At 52.7% G+C, this 15916-nt stretch overlaps 10 protein-coding genes across 10 annotated transcripts in view; 6 read left to right on the top strand and 4 right to left on the bottom strand.

The window, feature by feature from the left end:
- Positions 1 to 33: 33 nt before the first annotated feature.
- Positions 34 to 1095, bottom strand: Malapachy_1070 (ribosomal protein l1; the record flags this gene model as incomplete). Its single annotated transcript, XM_018135581.1, has 1 exon — positions 34 to 1095. The coding sequence occupies one exon, from the start codon at positions 1093 to 1095 to the stop codon at positions 34 to 36; it is 1062 nt and encodes a 353-aa protein (XP_017992624.1).
- Positions 1096 to 1271: 176 nt separating this feature from the next.
- Positions 1272 to 1917, top strand: Malapachy_1095 (hypothetical protein; the record flags this gene model as incomplete). Its single annotated transcript, XM_018135605.1, has 4 exons — positions 1272 to 1339; positions 1373 to 1427; positions 1464 to 1853; positions 1888 to 1917. The coding sequence occupies 4 exons, from the start codon at positions 1272 to 1274 to the stop codon at positions 1915 to 1917; spliced, it is 543 nt and encodes a 180-aa protein (XP_017992724.1).
- A 648-nt stretch (positions 1918 to 2565) lies between these two features.
- Positions 2566 to 4490, top strand: Malapachy_1116 (fad nad -binding domain-containing protein; the record flags this gene model as incomplete). Its single annotated transcript, XM_018135626.1, has 3 exons — positions 2566 to 2638; positions 2682 to 2765; positions 2797 to 4490. 3 exons carry the CDS (start codon positions 2566 to 2568, stop codon positions 4488 to 4490), a joined length of 1851 nt encoding a protein of 616 aa, XP_017992251.1.
- Positions 4491 to 4795: 305 nt separating this feature from the next.
- On the bottom strand, positions 4796 to 5376 carry Malapachy_1077 (40s ribosomal protein s24; the record flags this gene model as incomplete). The annotated part of the gene is made up of 4 exons (XM_018135588.1): positions 4796 to 4856; positions 4897 to 4955; positions 4995 to 5276; positions 5374 to 5376. The coding sequence occupies 4 exons, from the start codon at positions 5374 to 5376 to the stop codon at positions 4796 to 4798; spliced, it is 405 nt and encodes a 134-aa protein (XP_017992625.1).
- Positions 5377 to 5655: 279 nt separating this feature from the next.
- Positions 5656 to 6310, top strand: Malapachy_1096 (3-hydroxyanthranilate -dioxygenase; the record flags this gene model as incomplete). The annotated part of the gene is made up of 3 exons (XM_018135606.1): positions 5656 to 5808; positions 5843 to 6062; positions 6099 to 6310. 3 exons carry the CDS (start codon positions 5656 to 5658, stop codon positions 6308 to 6310), a joined length of 585 nt encoding a protein of 194 aa, XP_017992727.1.
- Positions 6311 to 6963: 653 nt separating this feature from the next.
- Malapachy_1076 (lsm3-u6 snrna-associated sm-like protein) lies at positions 6964 to 7317 on the bottom strand (the record flags this gene model as incomplete). The annotated part of the gene is made up of 3 exons (XM_018135587.1): positions 6964 to 6984; positions 7015 to 7068; positions 7108 to 7317. The coding sequence occupies 3 exons, from the start codon at positions 7315 to 7317 to the stop codon at positions 6964 to 6966; spliced, it is 285 nt and encodes a 94-aa protein (XP_017992626.1).
- Positions 7318 to 7535: 218 nt separating this feature from the next.
- Positions 7536 to 8474, top strand: Malapachy_1102 (60s ribosomal protein mitochondrial precursor; the record flags this gene model as incomplete). The annotated part of the gene is made up of 1 exon (XM_018135612.1): positions 7536 to 8474. One exon carries the CDS (start codon positions 7536 to 7538, stop codon positions 8472 to 8474), a length of 939 nt encoding a protein of 312 aa, XP_017992288.1.
- A 450-nt stretch (positions 8475 to 8924) lies between these two features.
- Malapachy_1099 (hypothetical protein) lies at positions 8925 to 10338 on the top strand (the record flags this gene model as incomplete). Its single annotated transcript, XM_018135609.1, has 2 exons — positions 8925 to 8966; positions 9001 to 10338. The coding sequence occupies 2 exons, from the start codon at positions 8925 to 8927 to the stop codon at positions 10336 to 10338; spliced, it is 1380 nt and encodes a 459-aa protein (XP_017992732.1).
- Positions 10339 to 10379: 41 nt separating this feature from the next.
- Positions 10380 to 14371, bottom strand: Malapachy_1074 (vacuolar assembling protein vps41; the record flags this gene model as incomplete). The annotated part of the gene is made up of 5 exons (XM_018135585.1): positions 10380 to 13424; positions 13878 to 14019; positions 14066 to 14215; positions 14264 to 14276; positions 14359 to 14371. The coding sequence occupies 5 exons, from the start codon at positions 14369 to 14371 to the stop codon at positions 10380 to 10382; spliced, it is 3363 nt and encodes a 1120-aa protein (XP_017992628.1).
- A 146-nt stretch (positions 14372 to 14517) lies between these two features.
- The window catches only part of Malapachy_1112 (nop14-like protein), a gene marked incomplete at both ends in the record, with an annotated part of 2980 nt that continues 1581 nt past the window's right edge, over positions 14518 to 15916 (top strand). Inside the window, 2 exons of the mRNA XM_018135622.1 lie at positions 14518 to 15088; positions 15252 to 15916. The exon at positions 15252 to 15916 is cut by the window's right edge and continues 1581 nt beyond it. Of these exons, the coding sequence (XP_017992247.1) occupies positions 14518 to 15088; positions 15252 to 15916 (1236 nt within the window). The remainder of the gene's footprint in view (positions 15089 to 15251) is intronic.

The raw sequence follows: 15916 nt of genomic DNA, 5'->3' as shown, positions 1-15916 counted from the left end.
GTTTCCTAATGATTGCATTCCTTTTCTCTACATCTACTTTGCCGCACGTACACGCTTGGTCTTCTTGGTAGCCGTCTCAGCCTTGCGTTTCGGCACAGGCACCACTTCCTCTTCCTCCTCGTGGTCGTCGCCGTCGTCTTCCTCGTCGTCTGCTGTGGCTTCCACCGGGGCCCACCGCAGATCATCATCGTCGCCCTCGCCCAAGCGGCAGTTCCACACGGGCAAGGCAGCGCTCTTGCCCGTTTTCAGCTCAATGTTCTGCACATTCGACCACTTGCCTGGGATCTTGGCCACCACCGCCGGCAAAGCCTGCGCAAAGTTCTCCACCAGCTCTTGGGGCGTATGGCGGTGCAAAAACCCAATCTTAATCGAGCTGCATGAGCCCTTGTTCTGCATATAGTACGTCGAGGCAATCGCACGTTCAATCGCTTCCGGCAGTCGCTTCTTGTTCACCAGGTCAACAGGAATGGGGAACTTGCGATCTTTGTAGAAAACACTGCCACAGAGCTTGGGCAGCATCGGCACGATACGCTCGTCTGCGAGGAAGAGATCGTGCTCACGCACCAATTCACGCCGTGCGTCAAACGGACGGAACTTGCCCTTCAGCTTTTCAACACCGACAACACGGTTCACACTGGTAATGTTCTTCTCCATCAGCAGGTCCTTGTACTCGCGCTGCGGATCTTTGGTCAACAGACACACGGAGGCATCCTCGTCCAGGAGTGGGTGGGCCAGCGGAATCCGGGCCGGTTTCACTTTGCGCTGCGTATCCAACTTCTTCACAGTAATTTGCATCCATACCGTGTTGTCCGCATCTTTCGAGGCACCCAGCGAGTTGGCACCACCGAGCGGTAGCTCATACGTCTTAGCCGTAAGGCGTTTCTCGGTATACGCAGCCAGGGCCTTGCACGCCTTCAGCACTTGTGCAGCGTCTACCTTGCCGCTGATCATCGTTACCGTTTTGGGCTTGGTTGTCGGCGCGGCAGCCGCACTCGCCGTCTTCGCTTTCGCCTTGGTCTTTGTATTGTCCTTACTCATACCGCTCTTCAACGAGGAGCGTGTCGGCGCCGCGCTTTGCTTCTGTACAGGTGGCATCGTCGTGGACACTCGCACTCCTCTCCGCTGCAAGGTGCGCCGTTTTTTTTTTCTTGCAGCTGACATATGCATACCTAAGTAGGTCCAATTTGGACCAAAAAACATAAACCTAGTAGCCTCTCCCCAACCGACATCCACCCACACCGTGCCTGCGTCCGTCGCGCTTCGTCCCCACCATGCCGCCCAAAGCCAAGGGCTCGCCCCTCTCTGCCTGGGCCCTTCCGTACCAGAAAATCACGTCTACGTATGTTGACTCGGCAATGAAGCTTACTCGCAGGGCTGCTAAGCTTGGCGATGTGCCTGATATTATGATCGGGTTTACCGACTTGCACGTACGTATCCGTCGCCGCCGTGCTCTGACATTCAAGAGCTTGACCAAGCAAGACAAGAACAAGTCCGTGAAGGGACGCACTGTTGACACTTCGTACATTCAAGCCTCCAAGGCTTGGGAAGCCGCTACTGCGCCATCCAAATCCTTGCCTATGAACATGATGATGATGTGGATGAGTGGAAATGGTGTTCAGATCTTTAGTATGATGGTGGTCATGATGATGATTACCAACCCACTGAAAGGTATCACGTCAATGCATACTGTATTTGCGCCTTACCGCTCGCCCAAGCACTCGCTCCTACCGCAGATGGCTGTCTTTGTCCTCTGCCATATGGCCTCGATTGCCCTTGGCGTATACAAATGCTGGAGCATGGGCCTGCTCCCTACGGAGGCAAGCGACTGGCTTGCTTGGTACAAGGCACCTCAGGTATGTATGAGACCACACCCTGACTTTCGGACAGGCACTGGAGTGGTCGCCTTCGCTTGTGTAAGAATACACAGGAAATTTTGTAGCATATCTACCATACCAGACCTACGACGTAGCGTGCTTATTATGATGTTGATCCCGGCGCTTTTCGTATCTCTCCATCATGCTTTTCATGCGTGCCTGCTCTGCAGCGCGCGAACGACGGCATGTCTCCCTGCACGCGTCAGTGCCTTCATGGCGCGAACCTACCAAGCAAAAACCGAAATAAACATGAATGATCCCACAGCCCAGTTAAGAGAACGATGAATCCCACGACCAAACACAATCTGGATCGTGCCGACACTCGCTGCTGTGGCCATGCCCATCAACAGACTGCTTCGTGCGCAGGGGACGTGCGGCAGTTGCTTTACTCCATCCAGAATGGAGTACTGCCGCATTGCATCCCACAACGTCACTTTGACAGGTACTGTCTTGATACAGTGTCAGATCCCGCCGGTACCTACCTCCTGCTGCTCAGGTTCATGCAGTCGCGACCATCCTGCGCTAGCCATGTCACGCGTTCGCGAGGGCAGCGAGCGCTCCTGTCCCTCGCCTCAACGCACGCGCCCTGTGCCGCTGACTAAACTGACCGACTGTCGCCGAGGGCGACAGAAGGCTAACTAGCTTATCAGATTGAGCTTACAGCCTCCTTGTGTGCGAGATCCTTGTCAACATGTCAACTACCGTTGCGGAGTTTGACGACCAAAACGTGAAGAACGTGGTGGTCCTGGGCGGAAGCTATGGTGGTACGTCCCTCTACGTCTTGCGCGGTACGCTGACCCTATGTAGGTATGCATGCGGCCATGGTATTGGCACGCAAGCTGCCACCAAGTCACCGGGTGATCCTGGTCGAGCGAAATACTCATTTTAACCGTATGTCCCCGCTCTCTGTACTTATGCCCAGATCTCTATGCATTCCCCCGATTCACTGTAGTCCCAGGTCACACGCAGAAGGCCTTTGTTCCTTATACGTCCATTTTTTCCGACTCCCCTGCGCGACATGGCAAGGCTCGTAGGAATGAAAAGGCGTCGAATGCGTCCAGCGAGGTGAAGAATACGGCGCCAGGCAATGACGCAAGTGCTGCTGTGCCCCTGAAGCTGCGCTCCAAACGCGTCCCGATCGACTCGACGGGTGTGGGCCACGCTATTATTAGCGAGCAAGCAGCCACGTCCAGCGAAGATCACGCGGATAGTGTTATCATGGAAGTACGTGATATGATTGAGTCGCAGCTTCGTATCCAATCCAACTCGTCGAACCAGAAATTGATCGTGCGGGACGAGAAAGGGGAGGCTACCGAAGTGGACCCGTACGAAAACGCGGATCCTCACATTGTATTGTGTGGCAAAGTCACGGCGATCGCGGACAACTACGTCACTGTGCAACAGCAGTCCTTTACCCCGCCAGGAAAGAAAGAAGAAACATCAACAAGTCCCCCCTCGAAGCATCTCTGGTCGATTGATACTATCAATATACCCTACACGCACTTGATCTATGCTCTTGGCTCTCACATGCCCGATCCACTGAAGCATGAATCCTACACGAAGAAGGATAGTATGCACTGGATGGAGCGAAATCAGAACCGCATTCGCGAAAGCCAAGACATTATACTTGTCGGTGGTGGTGCGTTGGGCGTACAGCTGGCAGGCGATATCGCCAGCTATTACAACAAGATCGGCCAGAAGAAGAATATTACCTTGATTCACTCACGCGACCGTCTTCTGCCCAACTTCGACCCGCAAGTTCACACCTTGGCGCTAGAGCAACTGCAAAAGCTTGGCGTACAGATCCACCTGGGTCACCGTTTGGCGATCGCGGATGGCTGCCCTTTGGGCAGCTCCGTGAAGCAGTTGCACATTGATAACGCACAGCCCTCAGAACTGCGCCAGGACGGCATTGCCTCGGTGCCAGGATCGACGCGCCACCGCATTCGCACGACGCTAGGTTTGGAGCAGGAATGCGACTTGCTTCTTATGTGCACTGGCCAACAGCCTAATTCCGAGCTCATGGCCGAGTTCTCGCCTTCTAGTGTGAGCCCACAATCTCGGTTGATTCACGTGTTGCCTAGCCTGCAAGTGATGCAGCATGAGGCAGGAGCCTCTCAGCAACCTTTCGATGCTGTGCCGCCTTGCAAAGACTGCGACTGTTTCCTCGATAAGAAGTCGGCGGGCGCAGACATGGACTTTGAGGAAAAACTACATGTCTTGCCTCATCACATACCAAACGTGTATGCTATTGGCGATGTAGCTGATGCCTTTGGCGCCTTGAATGCAGGCTACCAGGCCTGGTTCATGGCAGAGGTGGCTGCCGAGAATATTTTGCGTGATATCCTCAGGGTAAAATCTTCGGATACGCCCGACCGCAAAGTGCCTGACAATGAACCTATTCCTCTAAAACACTTCGAGCCAGGTCCTGCTCTCTTGAAACTCACAGTGGGTCTCAACTCCAATGTTGTGCAGAAGGCGCCGGCATCGGACTTGTCGCTTCCTGGTAAAGTATCGCGTCCATCTGTGAAGATGGAGGACGAAACGGAAGATATGGGAGTAGAGCTTGTATGGAAGTACATGGCATTGGCGGATCCCTCTGACATGTACTTGTAACGAGACTGGCACCATTCCAAGCGCACTTGTTACTATATAGCACATGAAATGATATGAAGACAGTGTTTGGTGCCCTCATAATGATAGCTCACACGTACGCACGCAAAAAGAAATTCCTACACAAAACGTGTCATTGTGGTAATATGGTAATACAGGTACATAATCTCCTGTATTGCTAGAAACCAGCCTTTTTCGACCCTAAAAGGATAAAGTATAGAGTGACGATACAAAGGCAGAGACTCGTTGGCCGGTACAGAGCCACTGCCGTAGAATAGGAAGAGGACCCAAGAGAGATATAAAATCCCTTACTTCTTCTTGGCATCGCCAGTCTTGCTCTTCTTGGTACCACGCACCTTCTTGGCACGGCTGAATGGTTAGTACAATCCTGGACCATAAGTATACGTACTTCTTGCGCTCTTTCCGGAGCTTGCGCGAGGGCTTCTCGATCTTGGGAGCCAGGCCGTTCTGAAATGTTAGTTGACGAACACACATCAAGATACGTACGCGAACAAGACGGTGCTTCGGCTCGAAACGCTCAAGAGCCTCCTTGCTGTCGTAGATCAGAGCAAAGCCAGTCGAGCGGCCACCACCGTAGTGGGTGCGCATGCCGAACACGAACACCTGCTCCTTGGGAGACTTGTAGAGCTCACCGAGCTTCTCCTGGAGCTCAGCCCTCGAGACGTTAGGGCGAGCAGGGTGGATCACATCCAGAACCATCTGCTTGCGCTGGAGCAGACGGTTGGTGATGAACTTGCGGGTCCGCAGGGTGATCGGCGAGTTCAGGTCCTGCACAAATGTTAGCACTCCGTTACACGAAATGGTTGCGATGACACAATAGCATAGCGATGTTCACCATCCTATTGTATCATCGTTCAATACACACCATATTGGGTGACGACGAAAGTAGGCAAACGAGAGTCCGTGGCCTTCTTCGCCTTGGTTGAGAGCACGGCGGCCCTTCTCTATCACGTGCCTAACTATATCACCACACGTGATCATACATGGCCCTTGCTCCTTCTCCACCTTGGCCGGGTAAGTGCGGAAGAGTGTCTTATGGAAGTGGAGGTAGACAGGTACCGGGGCCACATTGATGGGTGGAGGATATGCATGCATATCTCCATCACCCGCATGGATCGGTTGAATGACTCTTGCCTTAATCCTCACCATGGTGCCCCCGCCGTTCAATTTTCAGAAGTGGGTAGAAGACAACAAAGAGCTTCTTAAGCCGCCTGTAGGAAATAAGTGTCTTCTCCGCACGGATGGATACTTTATTATGGTGGTAGGCGGGCCTAATGAGCGTGCCGACTTTCACTATCAGGTATGTAAACTATTTCTCACACGACCTCTTCCAGCCTACTGAGGAGTTATTCTACCAAGTAAAAGGCACCATGTATCTTCGCATTTTGGAAGATGGAGAGTTCAAGTGCATCGAGATCAAAGAAGGGGAGATTTTCATGCTACCTTGTACGTGGATTCCTCTTTTAATGCTTACTCCAGCCTATACCATGCACTCACCCTACCGCTTACCCGGTACTATTGGCGTCGTTCTGGAGAGGACGCGAGAGCTTCCTGGTACGTATGCATCTTTCGTATGCTAATCTTTACAAGACAAAATGTTTTGGTACTGTCCGAACCTGTCAGCACATGATAATAAACCATTTTTGCTTCATGAAATGCAGTTCCAAAGCAAGAACATCTTTGAAGAACTTCCAATCTGCCTAAAGACATGGGAACATACGGAATCGCTGCGTGTCTGCAAGGGCTGTGGCTATACTGCTGCACCTCTGGAGTCTCCCTGTAAGGTGCCTACGCAACAATGACGTGAGGCTTTCTGACTCCTATGCCCCACATTACTTTCATTTAGGGACGATGGTCCTCATTAACTCAATCGAAAAATCATTTATATATGTATGCTGCAGGCTTTCTGATGATCATTTTGATCTTGAATCTGCGCGTCGATGCGTGCCCCACTTATTCGCATACGTGGCTCAAGGTCCTTTTTTTCTTTTTTCACAATGCCATGATATGATGATGGCACTTCGTTTCTCTTTTGTAACGCTATTAAGATGTCGTGTTTATAATTTTGCATAAAAGATATAGAAGTCACGACATAAACGAAAATGAGACTTTTATTGACTTGGACTGGTACAAGCAGACTGTTCTCGTGACACCGCAAGCTAGTTTGGTGGACGCCTATGCCTGCCAACATGGCACAGACCAGATTCCCGCTTTCACATACTACTGTCATCCGTGGGTATCCACAGAGTCCTTCAGAGGGAATGGATTACAAGCCTAAAAATAGCAGTATAGTTCCTTAACTACAATTATGCGATCATGATGCTATACGGTCAGGGCGTATTCAGAATGTCATGACGAAGATTGGATTGGTATAGCATTGTGCACATACGTTTCCACCCATCGTATTCACGCATCATTCACTCTTGTGTGAAAAAACCATTTCAGTGCGCTTGATTTACATGCGCGGTGGGGACACCTGTCTATTAGGAGATCTAAGTTAACGTACCAGGATGACACCGTCACCGCGAACAAACATCATCTCAGAGTTCCGCTTCACAATCTGTATTTGTCAGATAATGTTCTTCCGTGCGTCACATACCTGGATGGTTTCCGCTCCCGTATCCTCAGCCACTTGGACATCGTAGATTGTCTCTTCCACATCACCGAGAATCAAGTTCATGTGGCCATCGTACGCATGAAGAATACCACGGAGCTCACGTTCACCACGGAGTTTTACCAAAACACGCTCACTAAGAGAGAGGCGGATCAAGTCAAATGGCTCGCTGATCCCGAGCCCTTGTTCTGGCATCGCGTCTGTCTATCCGCAAAGCTAAGCTTCCCAATGGCTCCTGGCCGCGTTGCTGTCAGTGTCGACTGTCGCAGCCTAATTCTTACATAAGCATGAGGCAGGCCTTTCCTCCTTGCTCCCTGTCTCGCTCTCAGCTCTTCTTCCTAAGCATGCTGCGCGTATCGTTTCAACGCGCCGCTGGGGCCTGGACCCCGTCTAGCGTGCGTATGCTGCGACCCATGCATACGACAAGTTCTGTGCTGCTTGACCATGTCCCGTCGCGCAACCAACTGCCCGAAACACCCGTCGTTGTTGGCGCTATGCAAAGGAGCCGCTTGCGTGAGCATTATGAACGTACGCTGGCTGCAGACATGATGTATATGATGTATGAGCCTGAAAGCAAATCTTCCTCGTCAAAGGATGCACCAGAATCTGAATCTGGCGACAATGATCGTATTCGTCGTTGGTCCGGTCAGTCGGACTATCATGCGGGCCGATCTGCTCGACCTCAGCGCGGTAACCGTCCCATTGTGCCGCTTCACAAGCCGATGCACTTAGCAAAGCAGATTGAGCATGCTATTCCCCGTCTTGACCGTGTCGTTGTCACAGCTTTCTGCAAAGATGCCATTACCAACAAGCAGGCGCTGCTGCCACTCCTAGGTCAAATGCGTGCTATTACCGGCCTGCCAATTTTGGGTTCTTTAGCTGATCCTACGGTGGGAAATTCTCCTAAGACTGCGGGACCGCATGCTGCGAATGGCTATGTGCAAGTTCTTCGCGCCAAGAATGGTGCTGCGTCTTTTAAGTTGCGTGCTGGAATGCCTGTTGGTGTTCAGGCTGTTATGTACGGTGATGCAGCCTATGAGTTTATCGAAGTTCTTACTACGTTTGTGCTTCCACGTTTGCGAGGTTTTGCTGGTCTGCAGCTTCCGCCATCCAGTCAACCCCTTCTCAGCCCTGCCGCAGTGAGTGGCGTTGTGAGCTTCGGTTTAGGCCCTGAAGCAATGCCTCTTTTCCCTCAGGTGGAAATTAACTTGGATCAATACCCCGGCCGCCGCTACGGCTTCCAGGTCGACTGCGTCACAAACCAGCGTGGTCGTCGTGCCACAGAACGGGCACGTACTTTACTGAGTGGTCTTGGCTTGCCTTTCGTGCGTCGTGGCACGGTTGCTCTGTAGTCAATTTTGTAGTTTGATACACTACCTTGCCTTGGTACCTGTGTAATCTCTTCCTCTTGCCGTCCTTCTGTGACGTCAAGAGGGTTGGAGCTTTTGCTCCTCCACATTGCACTACCGTCTCCGTTGCACAAGGCGTGTTTGGTGATGGCCGTGTGTCAGTTCTACTTGCAAGGCCGATGTCGATTCGGCGCAAATTGCCGGAATGAGCATCCTGCAAACGCAAAGACAGGGTCTACTGCCTTTGGATCATCGTCCCAATGGTCCGCCTTTTCCGGTCCTGGCGGGAAAGCGGCGCCAGCCGAGCCAGAAATTGCACTCACTAAAGATGGCATTGGACAAGACTTTGGACCACATGGACGACCTATATGGCGTCTTACCAGCTATGCACCTGCACGGGGAGAACCTAACCTTATTCAAGGCATCGATGTCAGCCCAGAAGAAGATCGGGCGATGGCCTACCAAGCACGCCAAACCGGTCAAGAAGCTGCCTATGTATGTATACCTACCGAAACGTCCTAACATTCAGATGCAACAGATTCAACAAATGACAGCACAGGCAGATACAAACTATCAGTCCATGTCTAGAAATACCCAAGTGGCGCTTCAGAAAGCATTGGAGAATCGTACGCAGTACAAAAATGCACAGCGCACACAGCCTTCATCGGTCATGCCTGGCACTACTTCGACCGCTTTTGGGGCTCCAGCGGTCACAAGTGCTCCGGCTTTTGGTGCTCCAAACCAACCAACATCTGCCTTTGGGCAGACATCGGTTCCCTCTGCTTTTGGGCAAACAGCAGCGCCTTCTGCGTTCGGCCAGGCGGCCAAGCCGTCAGCATTTGGACAGGCCAGCCAGCCCTCAGTCTTCGGACAACCTGCACAACCCTCGGCATTTGGACAAACATCGCAACCCTCGGCATTTGGGCAGACAGCTAATCCTTCCGCGTTTGGCCAAGCATCCCAGTCCTCCGCTTTCGGGCAAATGTCACAACCTTCTGCGTTTGGCCAGACGTCCCAGCCATCTGCTTTTGGCCAAACGGCGCAACCTGCTGCGTTTGGACAAGCAGCTAAGACGTCCGCTTTCGGGCAAACATCCCAACCTGCTGCGTTTGGACAAACAGCCAAACCATCAGCTTTTGGACAAGCGGCGCAACCGTCGGCGTTTGGGCAGGCTTCCCAACCTGCTGCGTTTGGACAAACAGCCAAACCATCAGCTTTTGGACAAGCGGCGCAACCGTCGGCGTTTGGGCAGGCTTCCCAACCTTCCGCCTTCGGTCAAACGGCACAACCATCAGCATTTGGACAATCGTCACAGTCATCGGCGTTTGGCCAAGTCTCAAAACCCTCGGCGTTTGGACAGACCGCACAACCTTCAGCCTTTGGCCAAACGTCACAGCCATCTGCGTTTGGCCAGACATCTCAACCATCTGCGTTTGGCCAGACATCTCAACCATCTGCGTTTGGCCAGACATCCCAACCATCGACTTTTGGCCAAACGGCGCAACCCTCTGCCTTCAGCCAGCCTTCAGCCACAGTCAACGCTGCCCCTGCGTCCACCCAACCGGGCTCCACTGCGTCTACAACTACGCCTTCCACCTTTGGCACCGCCACTGCACCTTCGGGATCGGCTACTGCACCATCAGCATTTGGACAACTTTCTACAACAACATCCGCTTTTGGCTCAACGGCCAAGCCAGTATACCCCTTTGGCGCCACGTCTGCACCATCAACCTCCGTCGATGTATTTGATGCCGATCGTTTGCATGAAAAAGACTTGCCTTCGGATGTGCTGGCTGCCTTCCAAGCCGATCGGTTTACATGGGGCGAGATTCCTGTAGCCGAGCCTCCCGTCGCCTTGTGTACATAATACATAGTGGCCTATACCCAATGCTAGTCAGCTATCTTCCTCTAATCTTGCAACCGATATGACATGTCAGCGGCACAGGTAGGGCAGCCTGTATTGTGTCCGCCGCCTGCAGCTCGACGTTGTCGTGCACGTGTCAGCGATTGACGATCCGCTTGCTCACTTCGCAGCTGTTTCCATGTCCGTGTCACACCCTCGTCCCCATCCTGCCTTGGCTGAGGTGGCATGTGTGGATCTCCACCAATCCAAGGCTCACGTGCCCGTGCATCCAATTGTGTTGTGGTCTCTGAAATACGTACCAGCGCACCTTGGCGGGCCACTGAACGTGGCGACGCTGACTGTGACAATGACGCTGCTGGGAGACAGGACGCATGTGCGGCATGCCAGCAGAAAAAGAGCACAATTCGCTGGAACGGTTTTTGCAGTAGGGCACGTCCGCATACGGTGCATTCCGTCGCAGCATCACAGGCCATCGCAGCCGTAAGAGCCTGGGTATATTGATGGCCCAATTCTTGAGCATCCCGTTCCAATACGACCAAGCCGCCGTGCAGTAGGGAATTCTGTAGTTGGAAGTTTTGCATCGTTTTGATCAAAGCCGGTCGCAGTCCTGGAATCACCAGCCCTTTTTCGATGGGGCGAATAATGCGAACCGGATTAATTTCACCGCCAGCATGCTCGAGGAGACCACGGATGTAGTTCGGCTTGTTTTGCGCATGGGCTAAGAGGGCGCCCCACAACTCGATATCGTCCTGCTGGCGAACAAAGTCGATAGCCATTTCTACGTCGTCCAGCCGATCGAGAATCAAGTCGAGAGCGCCACGCAAGTCGCCTGTGCGACCGCGGAGGAATACCATCTCTGGTACATAGTTGTGCGCCTCACATGCCACGTACGCCCGCTGGAACGAGTACACTGAGCTCATGGCACGCAAAAACGGCATTAGCTTTGGGTATTGGTACTCAGCATACAAGTATACCAGTCGGTTGGCATAGTCTGTAATCATAGAGGCATCTCGTTCAAACAAGGCATCCAAGTACAGATACTGGTACCAGGGATACGGCTCCAATTGCTGCATGGCGCGATGAATAGGAATTGCATGTGTATGATCGACCAGCAGTGATATAAGTACGCTTTCTTCGGGCTGCTTAGTCTCGGCCAAATCCTGGTCCAACTCAACCAACAGCCCAATCTTCTGTTGCACATCGATCAGCAAATTGTTATCACGTATCAGGCCAAACACAGACGGATGACGAAGTCGGAGCAGGTATAACAGCGCTTTGCTTGGCTGGTGATCAGTCAAGTACAGCTGTGCCAGGCATTCTAGCAATACACGACTGTTCTCTGCACGATCTTCAATTGCGGCAGCTACTGCCTGCGCCGAATAAAGGTGGCCGGGCCATGTACGCAGTGTCGCCAACAATGCTGCCTCATCCGTTCGTAAGAGGGCCACAAGGACCATGTCGTACACCATTTCGCCAAGCTCCGGGTCCCTGGTGGGAATAAATGGTAGCACCACCGACACTTTCCCGCGCTCCAAGTATAGGAGGACAAACGATTCCCATGCCGAAGCATCCTTGCGCAGGATCAAAGGGAAGAGCTCAGCCGCACCTTCGTAGTCATGATGCTCATCCATCATATACAAGAGGTATTCACGGCCGATGGCCGCTACATCAAAGCCCATCGCTTTCGCTGGGCCACTCCCCAGTGCCTCCAGGGCCTCTAGGGCTTCTCGGTACTCAGCACGCTCCAAGAGCCATTGAATGTGATCTTGTTCTGTGCGTGGACGCAGCCGGCATACCTGGCGTGGACTCGCTAGGAAATATACAGGCTTCTGTACTTTTTCCTTCAGTACGTTGTCGTACACCCATTCATAGGAGACACAGAGATGGTAGTCATTGCATCGACATCGATCCACGTTTGCCAAGTCCAACACGTCGCTGCTCTGCTCATCACCCGAGCGGCTAATCACACGAAGTTCGGGAGGCTGCCCTGATAAGAGTCGCACATCGTCTTGGCCCAACGATGCCAAGACATCACTGTCGACCACGTAGGATAGCGTCACAATGTTGTCTGACATCCAAGCAACCCCTGCCACAATACAGTCCAACTGGAAGATGTCTGTGATCTCCACAAAGTGCTTCAATGGGACATCAGCGCTGGATGATAAACCGGATACGAGGCCTGACAAGGTCGGTACCGATGGGATGGCAGCTCGGACCTGATCTTCTGGCGCATCGCGTGTCTTAACGCTAGCGATCGTAATACGGTCGCCCTGCGCAATAAGCAAAGTATGATCATCGCGCCATGTAAGCGTGCAGCGCACCAGTTCCGCGCGTGGCGCAACGTCGGGTGCAGGGATGAACGTAATAACATCGTGTGATATCGCATCAGCAATACGCACACCACGGTCGTTTGCCCATGCAATCCATGAGCCACGCCATGTGATGGCCCATATGGGCCCTTCTTCGCTATGCAGAACGACTTCGCGGTGCCCAAACCAGCGCTTCTCGCGGTGCACAAGGATGCCCGACATGCCGCCACACACAAAAGCACGCGAAGATCGATGCCCGAATTGCGGTTCCAATGCAATTGTTCGCATCGGCCGCTGGAAATCAAATTGGTATTGTTCTGACGATGTTAACGAGGCAATGGCCACAATTCCGTCCATTCCTGCACTCCCAATAAAGTCGCCTGTCGTGTCAAACACCAAGTCCAACACGGTGGCTGAATGAAACCGGAATCCTTTCTCCAAATGGCCACTTCGCGAAACGATGTATATCATTCCGGAGTGCATACCCATCGCAATAGATTTGGAAGAGACAGCCATGGCACTCAGTGTGTCTTTCTGCAAGATATCTTGAATACTTGCGCCAAGCACATCCATATGGAAGGCAGGCTCGGTATCGGCCGTCGTCGAGGCCTCCGACGTGCTATGCAGCGAATCTGTTTCTGAATGTTCACTTGCTACCGCCTCATCATCAAGATCCTTCGGTGTCGCAGTCGTCGTGGCCTCGTCCTCGACATCATGGGGGGCTGACACAGGTTCTTCCGTGTTTGGCAGTTCCTCTGTAGCCGGCGTTTCTGCAGCTGCCTTTGTCGTATATGCTTCTTTGTGTGGTACAGAAGTTGGCGCCTCACCCTTTTTTCTAGGCTTTCTGGTACGTTTACGAGGACCCATGCTCAAGCATGCATCACTGTCGACGAGCAAAATGGGGACCGATGACGCACGGCACCCCCTCCACCTTGACTAGGCTCGGCCAGAAGCGCCGGGCCTTCGAGGGCGCGGCCCACGCGACGTCGGTGAAGCATGGCACTTTCGTACCCATCCCTCTTTTCATTCGAATCGTATCACCACGGTAGTATCTACATTACTACGTAGTTGTTCGGCGTGTAACGCTTGGTGTTGTACACACTCTTGCCGACCTGTAAGGATCCAAAAAATCACAAAATACCATCCACGCAACGACACAGATATCATGCCCATGGTATAGTGAGTAGAAAGCGCGTGTAAGTACGATGTTCTCATCTTGTAAAAGGTACATACCTCCCAGTCCGGCACGTCTTTCATCAAGAGCTTTTCACGCAACTGCGATGCCCGGTTGCGGCGGAATGCGTCACGGTCCGACTCAGCGAGCAGGAGCGGTGTCAGGTAAATGCGGCTCCAAGCACGCTCACGCGCCAGTTCACTGTGTGCTTGTTAGAATATGCTCCATCATGGGTCGCAGAACATACCGCTTCTCTACGTTACCAAGACCCATACGGTAGAAACCAAAAGCCGTAATGCCGATCGTCGCAAAGATCATCATGACACCACTTGGACCACGGGCCGGCATGTTACGCTTGTAACGAATGGGCGCATAACCACCACGAGGGGGAAGATCTCTGGTATGTGTTAGATTCTACTTTTTCATCCTCGCGCGCGATACGTACTGCTTGTATGTAACTGTTAGAATGGGACAAATTCACACGGAGTGAAAAGATCATGTTAGCACTCTATTCTCATCATTCTTTCGCGCTATACGTACTGCCCTCGCTCATGCTCACGAACGGTGATGGAGACGACGGAGCGCCGCTGCCTGGCGGCCAGCAAGGCCCGCGCTCGAACGGCACGTGACCATACTTTTTTTTTCGTGCGTCCGTGAGCTACAACTTGCAGACAGGCGTCTTGCTGCGTGAGACGACGGATGGCCGGCAGCAAGAAGGGCGGCTCTCAGCTTGCTCAGCTCCGCTCGGGTCTCCGTGATGCTGGTATCACGGGGAGCAAGCCGAAGAAAGGGAAGCGCAATAATAATGATGATAGTCGCATTGGCCAATACCGGTCGCAACAGCGTCGCAAGCGCTTGAATGCGCTTATGTCGACGCTCAATGCGTTTGACGAGCGTGTGGCCAAGGACAAGACAGATGTATTGGGAAACAAGGTAAAGGGATCCACTGGACGCCCTGCAGCTGCCAAGTCGGCCTCCATGCAGCAGCGTCGGGAGAAACTTTTGCCCGAGTACCAATCGCGCCACCACTCATCGTCGTTTGTAGATCGTCGTTTTGGCGAGTACGACCCAACCATGTCCGTGGAAGACAAGATGCTCAAGCGTTTTACACATGAGCGTATGAACCGGACATCCAAGGCGTCCATGTTTGATCTCGGTGATGACGACGACAGTGAATTGACGCTTACGCACTATGGCCAGAGTCTAAGTGGCATGGATGAATTACCCGATGTGGAACAAGACGACGATTATGATGACGAGAATCCACGAGGTACGTATGAATGCACGGCGGCGGGCCATGATGATAAACGCTTTATAAGTGTATATGCTGTATGGGCCCTACACACAATCAGGAGGCCATGCCAGCAAAATGTTCTACTGGAGATTGCTGAGCCCGCTGTCTACATTCAAGTTAGAGCAGGACTAACATGCAGGCCAAATTGATGCATACGATACGCGCGAGGGCCACTTTGCTGGCTTTGATGAACCACGCGAGGATGACGCGCCTCGCAGCAAGCATGAGGTCATGAAAGAAATCATTGCCAAGTCGAAGTTGGCAAAGTACGAACGCCAGAAACTGAAAGATGCGGATGCGGAAATGCGTATGGAGCTGGACGAAGAACTTGGTGATATCCGATCGCTTCTCTTCCAGACGCCTGCGGACGCGCCCAAGGCGCCTGAGCCTAGTGCCGAGCAGGTCGCCAAGAGTGACGAGTATGATGCGTTTGTCCGTGAAATGGCTTTTGAACGTCGTGCCAAGCCGCAAGATCGCTTGAAGTCGGCAGAAGAACTGGCAGAAGAGCAGGCCAAACGCCTTCGTGAGGCTGAGGCTGAACGTCTTCGTCGTATGCGTGGAGAAACGGGCGAAGAAGGCGAGGCTCTTCTTGATTATGCATTGGATGAGGATGAAGATGAGCCTGCATTCACGCGTATTGTGAAAGACAACGAGCCGCGTTCTATGCGCTCACGATTTGGTCTTGGCGAAGGCCTCGATGCGAAAGTACGTGCCATACCCTCTGCCGATGAGGAGATGGATGAGGACGAGGACGAGGAGGAAGAGGACGAGGAGGAAGAGGACGACAACGACGACGATGAAGAA

This window comes from Malassezia pachydermatis (genome assembly GCF_001278385.1).
Source record: "Malassezia pachydermatis strain CBS 1879 chromosome Unknown scaffold3, whole genome shotgun sequence".
Taxonomy (NCBI): domain Eukaryota; kingdom Fungi; phylum Basidiomycota; class Malasseziomycetes; order Malasseziales; family Malasseziaceae; genus Malassezia; species Malassezia pachydermatis.
Note: the sequence above shows the minus strand (reverse complement) of the source record. Positions and strands in the feature narration are given on the sequence as shown.